General features: G+C 48.6%; 1 protein-coding gene across 1 annotated transcript; it reads right to left on the bottom strand.

The window, feature by feature from the left end:
• Nucleotides 1–1,756: 1,756 nt before the first annotated feature.
• Nucleotides 1,757–10,167, bottom strand: Clec4f (C-type lectin domain family 4 member F). Its single transcript, XM_041642896.1, has 7 exons — nt 10,050–10,167; nt 8,912–9,022; nt 8,526–8,615; nt 5,916–6,851; nt 3,833–3,984; nt 2,889–3,007; nt 1,757–2,131 (listed from the first exon to the last, which is right to left on the bottom strand). Exons 1-7 carry the CDS (start codon nt 10,123–10,125, stop codon nt 1,981–1,983), a joined length of 1,635 nt encoding a protein of 544 aa, XP_041498830.1. The 5' UTR covers nt 10,126–10,167; the 3' UTR covers nt 1,757–1,980.
• Nucleotides 10,168–12,226: the final 2,059 nt, after the last annotated feature.

Raw genomic sequence — 12,226 nt, 5'->3', positions numbered from 1 at the left:
CCAATCTGTCGTATTCGGAATACTAGGATGCTGTGGCCATTTCTATAGAATGAGTGTTTGCAAGTTCGCATCTTGGGGAATATCTTCTCCTACTTGTGTGTTTATGTGAGCGCTGAGATCAGACACGCTCTGGAAGGGTCTCCTGGTGTACCTGCCTGCACATGACTGTCCAGGTTATCTGGGTAGGCCCTAGGGAATTGTGCTCTTAGATGGGGGAGGAGGGCTGAAAACCCGAGTTCCCCCTGCCATGTATGTGCCACAACTGGCACATACAAACCAGTACTTTGTAAATTTGGTCACTCTTTGATTGTACATAGTGTTTTTAAAAGAAATATATAGTATTTTTATTTAGGTACCTCCAAACTTGAACTCATCTGTGTTAAGCACTGTAAACGATGCATTTTTCTTTTGAGTACCATCACAGCTATACAGAGGTTTTCACCGGTTCTATTTTTCTACTGTTACTGGTAAGCATGTAACACTGTATCCTATGTATAACTGGCATTTCAAATAAGTGATGTATATAGGAGAAAGAGAGAAGGAGAGAGAGAGTAAGAGAGAGAGAGAGAAGGCATGTAGCTGGATAGGTGGAAAGATGGGGACAATCTGGGAGGAAATGGGGGAAGGGAAACATAATCAGAATACATTGTATGAATTTTCAATAATAATAAAATAAAATAAAACATAAAGTCACTTGGCTTCTATGGTTACTAACACACACACACATACTAACAAAAGGAGGAGGAGGAAATAAACAAAAAAGATGCTAAAAATAAGTATGAACAAGATAAAGTTCTGTTCAGCCAAAAATATAACAGATCTAAGATATTCCACTTCTCTTATAATATTTATTTTAATTATAGGTATGTGTATCAAACTGTGCACATGAGTGCAGGTGCCCACAAGGCCAGGAGGGGGAGTCAGACCCTCTGGATCTGAAGTCAGGCTTCCAGACAAGAGTGCTGGAACTGAGCTTGTATCCTCCACAAGAGAGCACTCACTCAAGCACAGAGCCATGTCTCCATCCCCCAAACTGCCACAGCTGGACACAGCTGGAGGAGCTCTTTGATTGTAAACAACTAAAAGACTCATACATAGAGGAAACCACTATTTCCAGATACTGGAGCACAGGCAGACTAAAACTTTGGGCCAAGTTAGGGAGCTGGGAAGCAAATGGGGAGCCTGTGGTCCCATGGCATTCTTTCTGGCGGTTCTTCCACAGGACAGGGAAGATAGTATTAACCTAGCTATGGCATTCTACCCACGCTGGGGAAAGAGAACTTACTGCAGCTTGTGGACGGAGTATGATGAGACCAGAAGATAGGCAGGCAGGCAGACAGACAGACAGACAGACAGACAGACAGAGATCCAGAAACCTGCATGAGATTCCTTGTGCATGGATAGAGTGCTCCACAGGAACCAACAGAGAGCACCTGAGGGTCTCATCCTAAGGTGAGCAGAACGTAGAATCCCTGTAACGATTAGAGAGATGAATGGGAGGGTGGAGCAGAGACCCCACACCCCAGAAAACAAGGGAGAGAAACAGGACCCCATCTGCACCCAGAAGAAACCTATGGAACACTGGGGTGACCTAAGAAGGCCCCAGAGTTGTTGTAGCCCCTACTGCTGTCGGCACAGTCACAGCAGAGCCTGTGGGAAAGTATGTCTGTAGGAAAAGACCCTGAGGAGGGCCAGGCCAGAGAGACAGGAGTGTGAAGGCAGCCACAGGGACGAACGAGTACCAAGTTCCCATCCATTCAGGGGGTGTTTATTGAAGACCTGGTTGGGCAGGCATATTGGGGTACTGAGGGGACACAAGCATGCAGGGCTTATCTTTAAGAAGTCATCTCGCTGAAGGGGCCACAGGAGGCAAGCGTGTTTCACATGATTAAACAACGCAACAACACAGGACCCGAGGAGCTCTGCAGTGACTGCAGGGCTCCGGGAGTCTCGAGAAGGAAAGACTCTGCTCTGGCCCATTCAGGCCACAGCCTGACCTGTGGACTTCTTGCACACCCAGGGGTAGGAAGCCCCACAGATCATGTCATTCCACATTTGCCTCATGTGGACACAGTCTTCAACCTCCCCATTCGGATGTCTCCAGTTGTCGGGCTGATTTTTTCCCCAAAACCTGGAAGAAAATGGCTTTACTCTGCTAGAGAAGTCAGTATTCCTTCCCGTGCATAAAGACAGACCTCAGGATGGGGACAGGACTGGAGCCAGAGCAGCCTGCTGAGTGACCCTGCTGAAACCGCCCTCCCTCTGATCCAGGCTCTGCAGGAGCATCCTCCACAGAACTCAGGCTCCAAGCCTCAGAGGCTCTCGGAGGCTCTTGGAGGCTCTGTGCTCCATCGACACGGGCAAGGGCCAAGTAAGCAAGAAACAAATGAACAAATGAAATTAAAAAAAAAAAAGAAGAAGACAACTGGTCTACCAGCCCCAGGACCTGTCCTTTCCTGATGTTCTTGTGTTGGCCTCATAGGGCCACATACCACATGTCATATCACACACCACAGACATTGCACATCACACACCACACCCATCCTCACACCACATATATCACATAGAAAACCACACATATATGCTACATGCACACACCACAATACACTCCATATGTCACACATGCACACACAAAACTAACACTCAGTGGACAGGACCGTACACATAGGACAGTAAAGCCTGCCCAGTCTGCAACAGTGGTTCCATGCCTTCTGCTGACTCCGCCTATTCTCTCTATCTATATCTCTTCCAGTCTGGCTATATTCTGCCAAGCCTTTGGCCAAAAGCAGCTTCTTTATTCATTAACCAATAAAAGCAACACATACACAGAAGGACTTCCCATACCACAAGACAGTGCCCAAACAGTGCTAGACAGAGGTTAGACTCACCCATTGCTCTGGTATTGGTTAAACGGTGTTCCATCCACCCAACGCCAGTCCCCCTCAATGCCATGGTCAGTGAGTCCGATCCAATGGTACTCGTTACTTGTGAACTTTGCCAGGAATTCCTGCACAAAGGAGGCAGGGCTGTGAGGAGCTGACTCCCTGGACCATTTCTTCCCTGACCCCTGAGCAGGAGGCCCTTCTCAGTGCAGGGGCTTCCAGAACCTTCCATGGTAGTATCTAGGGTATCAGGTAAGTATCTAGGGTAGCAGGTAAGTCCCTCTGGAAGCACAGCTTCCCCCATATTGGCTGTCTTGAATAACTCTCACCCCTGAGAAGGAGTGTGGCTTTGCTGGGACAGAAGTCCTCATCATAGTTTATTCTGAGCAGTACTGTAACAAGTCCTGGGAGAGCAGCAAGGAAGGGACAGTTCTGCAAGTTGAACTAAAGTGAACCATGCAAAATCCTCTGCTAGCTTAGTGAGCTCCTTCCAGGCCCTGAGCAAAAGGCCCTCTAAGGACAGTATCTAGGGTAGCAGGACTTTGAGAGTCCCCAGGTGGTTAGCAGTGAGCCAAGCTCCCAGAGGGCTAGAGTCGGTATACCCATGCAGACTGCTGCCCCGAGGGGAAGGCTGGCAGGAGCTGAGGGAAAGCAAGAGAGGCACATGCCCGAAACTGAAGAGTGGGACAAACGTCTTTTCCTCCCCTCCTGATGGCATCTGCTGGGCCCTGGTCCTCCCCAGAAGGTTGTCCTCCTTCTCTGTGCAGGTGGCAGTAGCTGCCTGTGCTTCCTCCTCGGGACAGAGTTCTCTTAGGAGCCCAGTAAATAGTTCTTCCTCTCATGATGAGGACATGAGGAGTTCCACCACACACTGGGAGGACAAAGGGCTAAGTTTATGTGTCCCTAAACATCCACAACCCCTTAGCCTGCCCCAAGCCTGCAGCTCTGACCTTCTCTTCCTGAGAAGTCACTGATGCCAGGTGCGCTCCTTGGGACATGCAGAAATTCTCCGCCTCATGCCACGACTTCTTCTCATGAGAAAAGTAATACAAGCTTCCACGGAAGACCATCCAGCCCTGCAGGATCAGCTGGAGAAGCTGATCTAGAACAGAGGTCAGGGGAGGGAGGCTGAAGATCAGAAGCAGACAGTGATGCCCCAAAGTCAGCCTCTACTGTATCAGGTCTGACCTTGGATGGCCACAAGCCTTGTCAATTCCCAATGCTCCGTGCTCTAGGAGCAGGGCTGGGAGGCCATTCCCCAGTCCCATGCCTTATCGTAAAGGCCATCTTCCAAGACACCTAGGTGTCTCTGTCTCAGCTTTGTCACCCATTAATGCTCTCTGCAGATGGCTGCTTTCTGGTATGCAATATTCTCCCACTCATAACTGTCACAGGCCAGGTCAGTCTGCTTCTAGTCCGGCAACTCACAAGTTAACCTCTTTCACTTCCTGACTTCATCCCCACCCACAGACTCCAACACAACCCCACATTCTCTAGAATAATGTTCAAACTGGAGAAGACAAGACAGGATGAAGACACAGCTTACATTTTTTAATTTATTTATTAGAAGGGTGTCACATGCATGTGACCCAGCACGCGTGTGGAAGCCAGGAGAACGCTTGCAGGAAGCAGTCCTCCCTTCCCACGATGTGGTTCTGAGGATCAAATTCAGGTTGCCAGTCTTGGTAATAAGTGCTTTACCTGCTGAGCCCCCTGGCCCACCCAGGAAGAAGGCACTTTTAATCAGGCGGAAACATCATTGACAGCACAAGATCCAAGGTCTCCGTGAAAGAGGGTCAGTGTGTGAAACAGGGATTCGCGACATGTGGTCCCAACCTGGCTGAGCCAGCAGCGTCAGGAAACTGGCTGAGATGCATGCTCCTTCTCTGCTCAACTCCCAAACATGCCTTAGCACACACCATGCATGCATGGCTGTGCCAGCTCTGTGGGTGATTCTGACATTTGTCTGAGATCTGAGGTTAAAACGGAGATAGGCAGCCTCTTCTCCAAAAGTGAAGCCCTGTGGTCTCTGTGGCTGCTTCCTCAATATGGCAGCAGGAAGCAGTTAGAGACCTTAGAATGCAGAAACCAAAAATGCTCTCTGTTTTGCACTTAAAGAAAAAGTTCAATGGTTTGGGAGGTGGCTTGATCAATGATATGGCTGTTGCACAAGCATGGGGAACTAGTTCAACCCCCAGCACCCACATAAAAGTCCAGTGTGGGACATGGTGTGCCTATAGTCTCCGTGTTGGGAGGAGAAGACAGGTGAGACTCTTAAGCTCATTGGCCAACCAACTTAATGGAATTGGTCAGAAACATTGTCTCCAAAATTAAGGTGAGGAGGGCTATAGATGTAGCTCACTGGATAGAGTGCTAGCCTATTTTACAGGAAGTGCTTCGTTCTGGCCATGGAACTGCATATACCAGGCATAGGAGGGCACTTCTGGATTCCCAGAACTCGTGGAGGTGAAGGCAGGAGGATAAGAAATTCAAGGTCATTCATGGTTAGATAGCAAAACTTAAAGACAATCTTAGGAATAAGATACTGTCTCAAGGATAGAACGAAAGATAGATAGATAGATAGATAGATAGATAGATAGATAGATAGATAGATAGATGGATGATAGATAGATGATAGACTGACAGATAGGTAGATAATAGCTATGTAAGACAGATTGAGTGGGGAAAGGCTAAGGAAGATAATCTGGCCTCTATATTCATGTGCAATCATATGTAATGTGTACATACATTGCACACACTGAAGAGGAAGAGGAGGCAGTTGAAGACATGGCTGTCAGCCTGACTGCTACTAGATTCACTTATCAGATTCTCCTAAAGTACTGATCTTTCTCCCCAGATTTTGAGGTAAACAAAGAGGCTAAAGGGTCAAAGGCCATCATCCTCCCCAGAGAGAGGCTACATCTCCCAGGATTTATTCTCTCTCTCTCTCTCTCTCTCTCTCTCTCTCTCTCTCTCTCACACACACACACACACACACACACACAGACACACACACACACTTTTCTCACTTACTCTGAGTTCTCTGCTCCTGTGAACCCACAGCTTCCTGCAGGGCTCCTAGGCGACTCTGTTCCCCCTGTATCTTGGCAGTGAGAGTTTTGGTAGCCTCCAGATCTGTTTTCAAACTCTGCAAGTCCTCCTTGGCCTTCTGCAGACTGCTCTGTAGCATCTGGATCTTGGATTTCAGAGCCGCGACATCCGCCAGGCCTCCTCTCAGGGTCTGTAACTCTTTGCTGGCGTCCTTCAGCTGATCACTGACGGCCTCGATGTGGGAGGTAAAGGAGCTGGTGCTTTTCAGCTCAGCTTTTAACACCTGGATCTGGGCATCCGTCTGCTCCAGGTGGCCGTTCGCCTTTTGTGTCTGGGTAGTGACTGTTTGCAGGTCTTTCCTTAATGAACTCATTTCATCACCAGCCCTCTCCAGATGATCTCTCATGGCCTGGATCTCAGCACTAGTGTTGTCCACACTGCGCTGGAGAAAGCTCTGGGTCTGGGAGCTGAGGTCATTGGAACTCTGCAGACTTCTCCTCAATGCCTGGATCTCAGTCTGGGCTTCCTCCAGGCCTCTGCCCAGAATGTGGAGATCAGCACTGGTGTTTTCTGTGCTGCTCTTTAAGAGACCTTGGGTCTGGGAAGTCATAGCATTTGCCTTTTCCAAATCTCCTCTCAGACTGTGGATATCAGCACTGGCCGACTCCAAGGAGATTCTCAGTGCCTGGGTCTCCAAAGCCAAGGAACCTGAGTCCTTCAGCAGACCTTTTGCCTGCTGGATGTCAGCACTGGCATCCTCCAGGTGGTCCCCAAGCAACTGGACCTGAGAACTAACGTTCTCCACTCGGTTCTTCAGCATCTGTATCTCCTCGTACCAAGTGTTAGAATTCTCAACATAGCCCCTAACCCTCTGGGTAGCCTCTTGCTTTTCTGCCACGCTGCCGGAGTGGGGATGATCTGAAAAGAGGAAACAAGGGGTGCCATTGAATCCCATTATGTAGGGATATGTAGGGAAGTTCAGATGGCAAATCAGAATGTTCCAGAATGTTCTAGGTTATAAGTTAATACTGTCAACTTGGAAGGATCTAGAATCACCCAGAAGACAAACCTCTGGTTGTGTCTATAAGATAGTTTCCAGAAAGGTTTGACTGAGATGTGAAGACCCACCCTGAATGTGGGCTGTACCAATCCATGGACTTGGGGGGGGGGCGGGTCCTAGATGGAATAAAAAAGAGCAAGAGCTGAGTGCCAGTGTCATAGCTCTCTCCTTCCTGACTGTTGATGCAAATGTGATCAACTCCTGCTTCCATGCCTTCCACCTTCTGGCCATGATGAACTGTCCTTCAAACTGGAAGCCAAGACAAACTCCTCCTTTAGCTGCTTTTGTAACAGATATATTACAGTGTTGCAGCAGATATATTAGATAGCAGATACATTAGATACATTAGAGAGCATATTCATTAGATAAATTAGATAGCAGATTCATTAGATACATTAAATAGCAGATTCATTAGATACATTAGATAGCAGATACATTAGATAGCAGATTCATTAGATACATGAGATAGCAGATTCACTAGATACATTAGATAGCAGATACATTAGATACATTAGATAGCATATTCCTTAGATACATTAGATAGCAGATACATTAGATACATTAGTTAGCCGATACATTAGATACATGAGATAGCAGATTCATTAGATAGCAGACACATTGGATGCATTAGATAAACCTCCAGACACAGCTCTAAGTGTTCCGAGGGCAGCCCACGGGTCCTGCAGCTTCCTAGACTCTGGGGATGGATCGCCCAAGGATGCAGATCTAAAAACAAGGTGGGTGGAGAGAGAGCTGACTGCTGCACACGCACGAAGGAATAGGAAAAATTGAAGTTCTGGCCTGGGTTTAATTCCCAGCACTACTCACGATCATATAACTGAAAGGGGACTGAAAAAGGAAAGCACATAAATTTTTGATCCCTTTTTTTAATGAAACTCTATAACTAAACTGCTCTTTAGTCATGACAAGGAGGAGCTACTTGAAGGTCAAGTCAGGAGAAAATCGCAGGGATCATCAAGGCTACAAGTAAAATCGGGGGTGGGGGGGTGGGGATGGGAACAGTGATGGTGAATTGGCTCCTCGCCTTGACTATAGAGATGGTTTCAGGAACACACTTCTTCACCAGGATTTATCAGAGTGTTTTAAGTAGGTTTTAAGAATGTGCCCAACCTTTACAGCTACGATAGCTCAATAAAGCTGTGCTTAAAACAGAACAACTCGGAGCTTGGGGATATAGCTCATTTGAGAGAATGCTTGTTTAGTTTGCACAAGGTTATGGGGTCCATCCCCCAGCACCACAAAATCTGGGCATAGTGCCATACACCTGTAATTCCAGGATTAGAGAGGTGGAGGCAGGAGGATCCGAAGCTTAATTTCATCCTTAGCTTTTTTTATTTGAAATCAACCTGGACTGCATGAAACCCTGTATCAAAAATTAAAATGGTTCAAAGGATATTCTTTAAAGGAGGAAAGCGGGAGGCAGAACTAAAATGTGGCCATAGAAGCTGTACCCAGGGCCCGTGTTCCCCCATGCCCGGCTTTCCAGCCCCGATCTCATTGTGACTACTCACTGTCAGGCTTCTGTATAGTAGAATTGCTTCTCAGAGACAAGGCTTGGAAGGAAGGATCTTCATTCTGCTTGGGTCTCCAAGTCTGTAAACCTGAGGTAGCCATTCCTGGGTCAGCTCAATTCACAGCCCTGGCACGACAGGCTGCCCCACACCAGCTAGGGACCAGAAAGAGGGAGGGGCACCAAGGACCACCCCACACAGCTTCCCTGCAAAGCTTCCATTCTCTTAAGTCATTTCAAAGCATGATGGGCTCCAGGCTGGACCGAGGTAGGTGGTAAATTGTTGTTTCAGAGAACATGAAGGCCCAGAGACCTGCCCTTTGGGTCTCTTGGGACCTTTGCACAGAAAGGAAAATTCATGGTGGCTCAGGTCACCTGAGAACTTACCCACCAGAAAAAGAGCCAGGAGAGAGAAGAACACAGCCATGAGTGTCAAGAAGGCCTGGACAAGCCTCAGCATCCTGGAAGCCACGGGAACAGTTGGTATAGGGTCCCGCCCTGCAGGGGAGAAGACAAGGCCTGTGGGGGTGAGTGTTGGGAGGGCGAGGACTGTCACTCTCTGCAACAGTCCTCTAGCTTGTCCATTAGAGCTGAGAACAGCCACCATGTTCTCACAGGGGAGCTACAGGCAGGAAAAGGAAGCATTCTCAGTGGACCAGGCAACAGCCAACAATCAGCAGCTCACACCTCACAGAAAGCTGTAGTGGACCAGGCAACAGCCAATGATCAGGGGCCCACACCTCACAGAAAGCTGTAGTGGTGTCCTAGACAGAAAACCTGCCCCAGAGGGCATGCTACAGAAGTATGATCAGAAACAAAGAAGAAAATGAAGGAGGAGGGGAGATGAAAAGGAGGCCTATGGCAGGGTCCCAGACCTCCAGGTCCAGTTTTGTAAACAAACCTGACTAAAAAAAGCACGATAGCCCCTGGGATGGATGGTTGCGTCCCTGGAGCCTCCCACAGAACTTGAACTGTTGTCACAGGGGCCCTTGCCTTCTTGGCACTGCGGTTAAGGGGCAAGGGCACCCACTAATGACCTCAGAAACCACCAGCCCCAGAGGATACGGGGAGGGTAGGCAGTATTCAAAGCTGGGGTTCAAAACCAGGCCATCTGCCGGGCGGTGGTGGCGCACGCCTTTAATCCCAGCACTTGGGAGGCAGAGGCAAGCGGATCTCTGTGAGTTCGAGACCAGCCTGGTCTACAAGAGCTAGTTCCAGGACAGGCTCCAAAGACACAGAGAAACCCTGTCTCAAAAAACCAAAAAAAACAAAAAAACAAAAAAAAAACAAAAAAAAAAAACAAAACCAGGCCATCTGAACTTAAAGTGCACCCTTTTCTTCCTTCAGGTTACTGAACCCAGTGCAGGGCTTTGAAGGTTCCATACAGAGGCCGGGCTCTCAAAGTTCTGGGCATCTGTTGACCCATTTATTTCACCCTGACGAAGGTGGGGATGAGATGAGTTTCTGGACTGGCATGGATGGGGTCAGAGGGCAGGGTACAGGCGGAAACCCTAAGTGTCCTCACCTCCGGGCTGTAGGGAGACATACTGGTTGTCTTTGCAGAATCGAGCCACATCTCCATTCAACTCTGCCTCCTTCATCCTCTGGCGCTGCTCCTGCCACCGGGTCCCCCAAAGGCCTGTCCTGTGAGCCAGCAGCAGTGGGAGCTGAGACAACTGGTTTATGTTCTCTGAGGAGGTCATGACCACTCCCCTGCCCGCCTCCTTCCTTCTGACTCTGCAGAAACCCTGTGTCACCCCTGTCCCCTCCTCCTGGAGAATCAGAGGCCAAGAGCCCAGCAGCCCTCTTCCTCTCTGCCCCGCCCCCCTCAGTGCCCCTCAGAGTCACATACCCCCGATCCTCTTCAGTGGGGTCTGGGTCAGGCACCGAGGAAGGGCAGATTACAGAACATCCTGGTGGAGCTGAGCAGATGCTCAGTCAGTGAACCGCTTGCCACACAGCAAGACGACCAGAGTTTGGCTACCCAGCACACACATGGCAGCATGTGCCTGTAGTCACAGGGCTGGGGAGGCAAAGGCAGGAAGATTCTTAGCACTTTCTCGTCAGCCTGCCTACTTGAATCAGTGAGTACTGGGTTCGGCGAGAAATTCGTTTTCAATAAAGGTGGAAAGAGACTAGAGAAGACAGACCATATTGACCTCTGATTTCCGTCAGGCTTGAGGTAGCACTCGGGAGGCAGAGGCAGGAGGATCTCTATGAATTCGAGGCCACTCTGGTCTACATACGTGAGTTCCAGGGCAGCCAGAGTCACATAGTTAGACCCCATCTCAAAAACAAATAACAGTCAGTGCATGAGGTGTGGGGGGGGGGGGAGGGTTTGCGGTGGGGCAAAGTGTAGGTGACTGCCCTCCCAGAACTCTAGAACTTTGCAGACAGAGCAGAGGAAAAGCCCTGAGATGCTTTAATTTGGTCTCTGACTGGGTCCTAGTTCAGAGTTTCTGCAACCCTGACTCCTGAATGATGGGAATGCCCCCTGGCTATTCGTACTGTGCTTCCTCTGAGCACACCTGAGTTCATATTGGTGAGATGATTCCAGGCTCTCTCTAGATAGCCTCTGATCCCAGAAAGACTAGAAACCTCCGCATCCCCCCCACCACCACTCTCAGACATCCCTGTTAGAGGCACTTCAAAGGGAAACACAAGAATTCTAATATCTAATAGAAAATAGGGCTCAGGCTGCGGCTCAGTTGGTAGAGCACTGTCTGACACACATAAGGCCCTGGCTTCCATTCCAAGATGCCTTTAAATGGGTGTGGGGAGTTCATGCCAAAGATCATACAACTCAGAAAAGAGCAACAGGAAAGAATCGGAAGTTCAGAGTCATTCCCAGCTACATAGTGACCTTGAGACCAGTCTGGGATACAGGAAACCCTGTCTCAAACAAACAAACAAACAAACAAACAAAAAACAAGACAATAAAGGAAGGATCAATCCCACCCTGACTCCTCAGACACAGAAGTTGGGTGCTCAGGACCTGCTAAACCTTAGCCCAGGTCTTTCCACAAACTCTAATACTCTACCTAGTGTTTATATAGTTCCATGATTTGTTCTAGAAAACCACCAAAACTGAGAGAACGCTATTGGCTACAATACAGGCAAAAGAGTGAGTCCCTTGGCAACCTAACAGTCCCAAGTTTGTAAAGTGGGGACAGACTTGTGGGATAGAGTTCTCAGACTGGGAGATCTCTGCTATCTTGCAGAGTTAGTGTTGCAGGAGATTTGTTTGTGCTCGTGCTCAAAAACCGCCACCAAAGTCGGATGGAAAACTGGGTCCACATTCAGAGCAACCGGGTGAACCATAGAGTTTTGGAAGACTCGGAGGAGATAGACAGACATGAGGAATAACAAGGGGCCAAAGGAGATGCGCTGGCCCTGTTAGCAGGGAAGTATGGGGAGTAGAGGTCACTGATCATTCTTCTCCGTTGCTCTGTGGATCTATCAGGTTTTACCTAACACCTGACTTGCGACCATGTTTTATTACTAAAACAATAAAAGAATGTTAAGTTAACATCAGAGCAATCGAATGATGGGTCCACTAATGGTGTGGGAGAGGGGCTGATGGCAAGGAAAACAATACCCGAGGAACTGTCAGAGAAAACGAAGTAGGATCCACCTTCACCTAAGCCGGTGGTTCGCAACCTTCCTTGTGCGCGACCCTTTAGTACAGCTCTTCATGTCGTG

The sequence above is a fragment of the Microtus oregoni genome, unplaced genomic scaffold (assembly GCF_018167655.1).
Source record: "Microtus oregoni isolate MIOR12 unplaced genomic scaffold, Mior012 000002F_ref0000024, whole genome shotgun sequence".
NCBI classification, from domain to species: Eukaryota; Metazoa; Chordata; class Mammalia; order Rodentia; family Cricetidae; genus Microtus; species Microtus oregoni.
Note: the sequence above shows the minus strand (reverse complement) of the source record. Positions and strands in the feature narration are given on the sequence as shown.

What these genes read in the sequence shown, in the direction of transcription:
- Clec4f (XM_041642896.1), bottom strand. Translation starts at nt 10,125, where the DNA reads ATGAAGGAGGCAGAGTTGAATGGAGATGTGGCTCGATTCTGCAAAGAC. An exon ending in TGTCTCCCTACAGCCCGGAG is followed by an intron (nt 9,023 to 10,049) that starts GTGAGGACACTT and finishes TCTCCCCTGCAG; the next exon opens with GGCGGGACCCTATACCAACT. An exon ending in TGACTTCTCAGGAAGAGAAG is followed by an intron (nt 3,008 to 3,832) that starts GTCAGAGCTGCA and finishes TCCTTTGTGCAG; the next exon opens with GAATTCCTGGCAAAGTTCAC.